This window comes from Dioscorea cayenensis, chromosome 3 (assembly GCF_009730915.1).
Source record: "Dioscorea cayenensis subsp. rotundata cultivar TDr96_F1 chromosome 3, TDr96_F1_v2_PseudoChromosome.rev07_lg8_w22 25.fasta, whole genome shotgun sequence".
NCBI lineage: Eukaryota > Viridiplantae > Streptophyta > Magnoliopsida > Dioscoreales > Dioscoreaceae > Dioscorea > Dioscorea cayenensis.
This window is the reverse complement of record NC_052473.1, coordinates 17,202,328-17,211,693: the sequence shown is the minus strand read 5'-3', so window position 1 is coordinate 17,211,693 and position 9,366 is coordinate 17,202,328. Positions and strand designations below refer to the sequence as shown.

The window sequence follows — 9,366 nt, the reverse complement described above, 5'->3', positions numbered from 1 at the left end:
TACACCGAAAGAAAGTTTGTCACTTGTTAACATACCTGAGTTCTCAATGACATTAAGGCAATTTATTAGCCATTGCGGAAATAAATTAACACCAACGAAAAATTTGACAAATGAAAGAACAAATCAGTCTCCTAAATGTGATTGATTCGGCAGTTTCAACCCTTTCATTGGGTCAACAGTGCTTCGCACGAGTTGTTGGATCTTCCTGGGACTCCACCTTCATGATAAACAGATAACCGAGAATCCAGAGAAACACATATGTGAATGGAGCCCAACATAAACATGCCAACAAGCTAAGAATGCTTCCTATGTATTGCGGGTCCTTTATATAGCCAAACGGAAACTCTGTTACCCATGGAATTTCCTTTCCAAAACGCACGCCATAGTAAGTTCCTGACTCACCTAGCAGTTGATAAACCCTGGAATATTGACAAATTTAAGCAGTTAATTTTAAATAAATGAAGCATCCTTCATATTGGCACTGTAAAAATGCATACCGATCACATATTACCCAAGAAGTAGAACGATTCAAATATATGTATATATATATATATATATATTCATATTCAATTGATTTCAGCATATCAAAGTTCACCGTTGTCAGAGAGCTTCTTTGCAAACACTCATCAGAAGGCATTGTTCGGCAAGTCATAAAGCACCTTTTGTTTCTTAAAGATTCTAAAGAAGTCTCTGTGCTATCATAAGACAAACCGTTTCAAAAACTGACTAAAGAAAGGACATTTCTGATCAAAATGATGATCATTGAAAGATCACCGTAAGCCCAAATACAGTGAAAGGAAAAGAAATATGAAGCCATCCTACATTTTTTATATCAGATTTGATCCTTTCTGAATGTCTTCACCCGCATAGATGAGAACTACACAGATTAGTGAAGCAAGAGCATTGGTCAATCTAAATTAACTGAAAACAAAGAAGACATTAGAAATAAGAAAAGAAGATGTCCAAGAAGCAAAGAACGTTTTCAATATGAATGGACTTTGAACTCTAGCCATATCACTTGCGTGTTAAATCTTGCAGTCTGATCATGAGCATTTTGTTGGATGTAAACTAAACCAAATGAAATAATCAAGGAAGAAGAGGACTAATTCATTGATGGATCTAGAAACTCAAAAAAATAGCATTCAAAATTACAATATAGAGGTTACCACGCTCCCATAAAGAGAACATAAGGTCTTATTGAATTTTCCATTCAAGCTACTTATCAAATAGTGAACAAAAAAAAAGTGCTCTTTAGAGAATACAGGAAACAACATGAGCGAGTCCAATATACGAGAGTATCTTGAAATGATAAGTGAATTCCACATAAGAAGTGATCTAATATACAGACGGTTTTGTTAACTACGTGACTTCAAATTGTAACAAGAGTTGAGCTATTGGGACTCTTATGGTTGAAGGATCGGTAATTTTTGAAGCAAAACATGCCTACCATTCCTCAATAGCCAATATTTTTCTCTTGAATCCAAACCTATCTATTGAAAGTTAAACAAAGAGTTAAACATCAAGAATTCACTATTTAAACCAAACTATACAAACAAACAAAAAACAATCCAATGAAACAAGAAAGAAAATAATAATAATAATAATAATAATAATAATAATAATAAAGATGGAAACTTAAAAACCAGAGAATTAGCCTATATTGTGTTGGAGTTCATCTCTCCTGGTTCTGGAACCAGAGAATACACTAGTTTCAGCCTATTATATTCTGACACGTGTCCCATATGATGTTATTATATTTTTCCTATTGTAATTGGGGACACGTGTCAGATTTTAATAGGCTGGAACCAGGGTATTCTCTGGTTCCAGAACCAGGGGAGATGAGTTCATTGTGTTGGTTGTGTTTCTAGATGAAAGTAGTAAAAAAGAATTTTCTCATTTGGATCACAAGTTTGGATCATTCATATTATACGATCTTTCTGTTTTTCACTTGATAATCCACTCAAAATCACAGATAAACACTTAATAAAAGAGCTAACAATGACACAAAAAATGGCTCTAATGAAACAAATATCATCTCAATCAACAAACCAAATTTAGAAAAATTTGTAGAAGCCCTAAAACTAGCTTTTCCCTTCACTTACCAATCCAAAAGTACTCAATAAAATGACCCCCAAACATACTGAAAATCACAATTTTCATCTAGAAACACCAAAACTTACTAAAATCATAACTTTCATGTAAAAACCATACTTGAAGTGCCAATGATGAAGAGTCGACAAGCAAATCAAATGATCTAAAACCAAATTTAGAAAAATCTGTAGAAGCCCTAAAACTAGCTTTTCCCATCACTTACCAATTCAAAAGTACTCAATAAAATGACCCCCAAACATACTGAAAATCACAATTTTCATCTAGAAACACCAAAACTTACTAAAATTATAACTTTCATGTAAAAACCATACTTGAAGTGCCAATGATGAAGACAAGCAAATCAAATGATCTAAAACCAACAAGAGAACAGAAATCAAAACTTTAATCTAGAAACATGAAAACCAACACAAACCCAATCAATAAAACCATAAAAGCAAAAGAAAGGGACCATAAATCATGACCACTAGCCAATAATGAAGAGAAGCATATAAAACGATCTAAAACCAATTAAAAATCACATCTTTCATTTAAAAAAATCAACACCAATCAAATCAAATAAAACCATAAAAACAATAGAAAAAAAAAGAGACCAGAAACGTCATTGCAGAAATACTCAACATAATGAGCTAAAACCAACCAAAAATCACAACTTTCATCTAAAAAAAATCAACACAAATCAAATCAAATAAACCATACAAACATTGGGGGAAAAAAAGAGAGACCAGAAACGTCATTGCAGAAATACTCATCATAATGAGCTAAAACCAACCAAAAATCACAACTTTCATCTAAAAAAAATCAACACAAATCAAATCAAATAAACCATAAAAACATTGGGAAAAAGAAACCAGAAACGTCATTGCAGAAATACTCAACATAATGAGCTAAAACCAACCAAAAATCACAACTTTCATCTAAAAAAAATCAACACCAATCAAATCAAATAAAACCATAAAACAATAGAAAAAAAAAAAGAGACCAGAAACGCCATTGCAGAAATAATCAACATAATAATCAAAAACCAACTAAAAAAATCACAACTTTCATCTAAAAACAACAAAACCAACACAAAACCAACACCAATCGAATCAAACAAAACACTGAAGAAAAAAAGGGCAGAAATCATACTTGAAGTTTAGATACTGGCCAACGATGAAGAGGAGCCAGCAATACCAAGGAGGCCATGAGAAGCTGGAAACGGAGAAGAGTGAGATAAACTGGATAACTTTGAGGGCATGAGAGACCTGGGCCATTAGATGCGAGGGATCAACTCCATTGCCGCAGAGCTCCACCCACAGCTGAGGCCAGAGCCAAAGAACATAGTAGAAGGGGAAGGGCAGCAGCACCCCTATGCTCACCGCGATGGACCACATCCCTCCCTCTAAACCTCCGTTTCTACTCTTGAGATCGGAAACGAAGACAAGCTCCACTGAAGGCCATCCATCTCCAACCTTACACCCAAATCCCAAATTTGGGGTGGGATTTGGGTGTATAGGACTCCAACCCACACCCAAATCCTACCCCAATTTTGGGTTTTATAATAGTGCAACTCTAAATTTGGTGTCACACTATTGCAACCCTAAATTTGGGGTCCCACATTATTTTTTATTTTTTAATTATATTTTTATATTTTTATTGTTTTTATTATTGTAATGAAAAATATAAAATTATTATTCCATTAATATAATTATAAGTAGTTATTTATAATATTAATTTATGTGTAATTAATTAATAATCGATAATAATTATTATTTAATTAATAACTAAAATTGATAATTATTAATATATAATAAATTTATAAAACAGGAATAGTTGAAATTTTATTGAAAATAACCTTAATAAAAGCTAATACAATGTGAAAACTAATTAAATTAAAACTAATATTTTGGTACATCACTAGCACTTCCGCCTATATTATCGAAATAGCTTCCAAATGGATTTGATGATGAAGAAGGTGGTTGTTGAGAATGTCCTCTTTTTTGCATAATTCGTGCTTGTTCAGATTGAATATAGGCACGAATATTAGGATCAGTGATGATGCTCAAGTCTGTAGTTAATATCTTATTTTCTTCTTTAAACTCTTTCATAGCCATTTTATCTGCATTTTTCTTTTTTAATATCTCCATAAGTTGTCGGTTATCTTCTTGCAATTTGCCCATTACAGATATAAGATCAGTTTGATTTTTTTTTTCAATTTAGCCTTTTTCACACCGACTGGACGTTGGGAAGAGTTTCCACCACTATCATCATCTAAGTTAATTGAAAATTGTGAGAATTCATTTTGTGTGCAGATTGAGATTCAGGTGTTGCATTGTCTGACTCAGACGAGAGAAAATTAACGCCATGCTTTCTTGACATTTGCCTTGGAGTGATCACGTGGTCTTTAAATTTTTCAAAATTTTTTACCTTATCCCATACATGGTCATACTTGAAACCTTTCTAGTATTTTGGATCTTGTCCTAGCAACAACTTTGCTTGGTTTAACTGCAAGATAATTGCTACATTTCGAATGCTAGCGTATGGTTTACCTACATATGCTACTGTTGAGTATGTGAAAATTGGTGAATCAACTGCAATTGAAAGTTTAAAGAGATTTTGTCGTGCAATTGTGGAGATTTTTTCGAATCAATATCTTCGAACTCCTCGTGCCTGAACCAACGGATGTGCCTGAACCAACTGTTTAAAGAGATTTTTTTAGAATCAACGGATGTGCCTGAACCAACTGTGGAACTCATCGAAGATGAAAATGCTCGATTCGAAAAGTTTGTGGCTCGGTATAATCAAATCAAAGATAAAGAAGCTCATATTGCACTTCGCAATGCATTGATAGAGCATTTGTGGGAACAATATACTAATTTAGAAAGTTAAATCAGTGAGACTATGTTCCTTTGTAATACTATGTTGTAACATTAAGTATTTTTTTTTCATTTTGTTTATGGTTTCAATGTAAAATATCTAATTAAAATAATTTTCTTGTTGTTAAAATTGTAATCAATTATGTGTTTAGATTTTAAACATTTTCATGCTATATTAAAAAATAACTTCATTGTTTATTGAAATAATTATGAAATTCAAATTTTAATTTTTAAATAAATTAATTAATAAATTAAAAAATATAGTTGTACAATATTCAAATTTTAAGTTATATTTTTTATAAATTATTTATAAATTGTAATTAATGTTTAATTAATTTATTGTTAAAATGATTAATTTCAAATATCTTCATTAAATAATAATAAAATAATATATGAAAAGAATATTATAAGAATATTCTTTTTTGGGATAAAATTTGATATTTGTGGTTGGAGTAAAATTTCCTGTAGTAAGACCAAATTTGAGATTTGAGATAGAAATTTGGGATTGTCGGTTGGAGATGGTCTAATGCAGGACCCAAATCCCAAATTTGGGAAAATTTTTAGAGTAATGTTAGTCACCCCAAATTTAGAATTCCACATGAATATTAATTTTTTAATTAATTTTTTTTTATTTTTATAATTATTGTAATTAAAATTATAAAATTAATAATTCATTAATATAATTATAAGTAGTGATTATATTCTCCATCATCCGTTCTTTTTTTTGTCACATTTAACTAATTCACACAGATTAAAAAAAATTAGTTAAAATTAGTTGATTACCTATATTTTATAAAAAAAAATCCATTATTTTCCAAAACTACCCTTATTTAAAACCTCATTAGTAGAGAATATAATTTAATGCTTAGTTGATTTTAATTTATTGAAAATTGTACAAGTATATTAAATGAAAGTGTAAATTTGGAAAAAATTATTTAATGATGCAACAACGCAAAAATTATTTATATAAGTGTGGGCTCCTTTCTTTCCACCCGGCCTTTAATTAGGGTATGACCGGTTGAAAAGCATGGATCACAAATCAATTTTTTTTAAAATTTTTTTTATATTTCAGATGATTGCGGGTTCATGACTCCTATTAGGGGCAAACCCCTAATATTAATTAACCCAGACAATGTCATGGGAACCTCCGATTAAGAAACAAGTGTGAATGAGAAGTAACTGAGTAAACATAATAATTTTTTTATATTTAATTTCAAAGATGCATGCGAATACATGATCAAAGACAAGAATACAAAAGTAAGGGAGCTATTCTCTAAGAGAGCTTAACAAGAGATTTTTTTAGAAAGAGCTATTTCTATCATGCTCTTCAAATTTTTTTTAGCTGGTGCTCTTAACTCCCATACTAAAAGTATGTCAGAAGATCCTTTTAGCTTTGTGGATGTAGCTCTTCTCGATTTCTTTTTTTGATGTGAGTTTGTGTCTTGACACATAGTTTAGTCTAAGCTGCGGCCACTCTACATGTACGAGTTGCCTACTTGGTCACTTTTGCTTCTTTTATCGCTGAAGACTTCGGCTCTTTGCGCTTGTAAAATCTCCAGCTCCTTAACTTGTGAAACTCCTCAAGCCTTTGACTTCTTGATGTCTTGAAACTTCAGAGTTGCATTTGTCGTTTATATGATATTAAGATCTTGACTCTTCGATGATTTTGAGCCTTGAACATTGGATTTTAAGTCGTGACCTTTAACATGGTTAGGTCATTAACTTGATAATTTTGACTTGCTTTTAAAATGGATCTCAAATTCTTTTTTTTTTTGAAAGAGACCTCACAAGGGGATTCAAGAAAATTTTTGTCAACTTAACTTTTTCAATGAATGTTGACGAGAGACATTTTTCTTCTTTTTCTTCTTTTTATGAAAATTTTCATTCATTCATTTTTTTATTCAACATCATTTTTTTTTATGAAACTTTCATTTTTTTTTTAGCCTTCCTTTCATTTCAAGAAAAGATTTTTTTTTCACTCCAACGAGAGTCAACTCATCTATTTTTTTAATGAGTGTTGATAAGAGATATTTTTGTAAACTTTTCATTTTTTTTTCACTTCAAAGAATTTTCTTCATTTTTTCTTTTCATTTTACTACTCCAATGAGTGTCAAAAGACCTCAAAGTGAGTTTGAAGAGAGGGTTTGATTTCTTTTATGAAAAATTTCTCTTTACCCCAAGAGTGTCAAGATTTCAAGGTGGAATTAGAGAAATTATGAAAAATTTCTCGTTACCCCAAGAAAGTCAAGACTTCAAGGTGGAATGAGAGAAATTTCATAGAAAATTTCTCATTACCCCAAGAAAGTCAAGACTTCAAAGTGGAATGAGAGAAATTTATAGAAAATTCCTCGTTACCCCAAGAAAGTCAAGACTTCAAGATGGAATATGATAAATTTCATAGAAAATTTCTCGTTACCCCAAAAAAGTCAAACTTCAAGGTGGAATGAGAGAAATTTCATAGAAATTCTCGTTACCCCAAGAAAGTCAAGCTTCATGGTGGAATGAGAGAAATTTCATAAAAATTCTAGTTACCCCAAGAAAGTCAAAACTTCAAGGTGGAATGAGAGAAATTTCATAGAAATTCTCGTTACCCCAAGAAAGTCAAGCTTCAGGGTGGAATGAGAGGAATTTCATAGGAGGCCTTGCAAAAATGTAAAATTACCAAAATACCCCCACTCAAATTCATCCTTTACTTTTTTCATTTTTTATTCTCCCCTTTTTTTTTTAACCCATCCTTTCATTTTCCCATATTTTTCCTTTCTTCTCTTATTTTACTCACCCTTCCATATCCTTTTTTCATATTTTTTCTTTATCATCTTTTTTTAACTCACCCTTCCATTTTTTTCCATATTTTTTTCTTCTCTAAAACGCACCCTTCTTTTTTTCCATTTTTTTCTCTTTTACTCTCCTTTTCATCATTTTTTTCATCTCTTTTTTTTTATCACTCATCCCTCATTTTTCATTTTTTTATTATTATTTTTTATCCTTCATATTTCCTTCATTTTTTTCATTTTTCCCTCCTCATTCTTTCTTTTTTTTTTGTCCTTCATTTCTTCATTTTTTTTCATCTCCTTTTTTACGCATCCTTCATTTTTTAGCAACATCTGCATCACCTCACACTACACAGGGATCGATGGCAGGCACGACCTTGATTATTCAATCATTCGCTTGTACTCTTTCTCCTGGTTCCAGAAGTACTCCAGCTTCTCTTTATCGATCATGTTCGGGTCTGTCTCCAACGCCTAACCATGCTGCCGTCCGGTTCAGATGAGCGTGCCAGTGATCAGGATGGGAACTGATCGCCCTCCCCATGCATTTCAACATTTCTTTGATACCTCCAGTACTTTCTCAGCGGAGCGATGGTCACCAACACCAAACAAGGCATTGCCAATATGTTTTAAATCTCGATAACGAGTTGGGCAAAAGATGGCAGCTTAACGGTAATGCTTTACTGCACTGATTAGTAATCCATTGCTCTCCATTACTATGCCCAAGTTGACATGAATTTGGGGAAGCAATGGTGACCATTGGAGAGCATCAGCCTAAGCGGCTTCCGATGCAGTGGAATAGGATCGACGAACCTCAGAGGTGCAGCCAAGAGACTGTTGGAAATAAAGTGGAGAAGAAGACAAACTTATTATCAAAAAAGGTCAGTGATATAAAGTGGAATTAAAACTGATAAGTTTTTCATTGCTATCAACCTTGATGGATACATGCTTATATAGAAAACAACATCTCTGTGTGAAGAGACATGATTAATAACTAATAGACAGTTATAATAACTGACAATATAACTAATACACCCTTTCATAACAATGCCACATAATCAATCTTAGATTAAGGTCTTCAACCAATACCCATATGCCATATGGTGTAGTAAATTCATCAATCTTTAACACACCCCCTTGATGAATAATTTATGACACCAATCAAAGAACGAAAGAGAGTGAATTTCTGAACTCCAAGTGCCTTAGTAAACATGTCAGCTTTTTGATCTTCAGTGCTACAGAACTTCAGAATAACCTTGCCATTAGATATGAGTTCACGAATAAAATGATATCTGATATCTATGTGCTTGGTACGGCCATGCAAAGTAGGATTCTTTGCTATTGAAATTGTTGATTTGTTATTACAGAATATCTGTATAGCATCTCCAATATCTTGACCCATATTTGCTATTAACCTTTGAAGCCAAATAGCTTGACAAGCTGAGGCAGTAACAGCAATGTATTCTGCCTCAGTTGTGGATAGAGCCGTCACATGTTGTTTCTTAGAACTCCAAGTGATCGCTGTTGATCCCAGAATGAAAACACTGCCTGATGTGCTCTTCCTATCCTCCATTGAACCAGCCCAGTCACTATCAGAGAAACCAATCAAATTGAAAACAGAAACATGCTCA

At 32.4% G+C, this 9,366-nt stretch overlaps 1 protein-coding gene across 1 annotated transcript; it reads right to left on the bottom strand.

The window, feature by feature from the left end:
- On the bottom strand, positions 1 to 3,610 carry LOC120282164 (phosphatidyl-N-methylethanolamine N-methyltransferase). Its single transcript, XM_039288921.1, has 2 exons — positions 3,241 to 3,610; positions 1 to 419 (listed from the first exon to the last, which is right to left on the bottom strand). Exons 1-2 carry the CDS (start codon positions 3,483 to 3,485, stop codon positions 173 to 175), a joined length of 492 nt encoding a protein of 163 aa, XP_039144855.1. The 5' UTR covers positions 3,486 to 3,610; the 3' UTR covers positions 1 to 172.
- Positions 3,611 to 9,366: the final 5,756 nt, after the last annotated feature.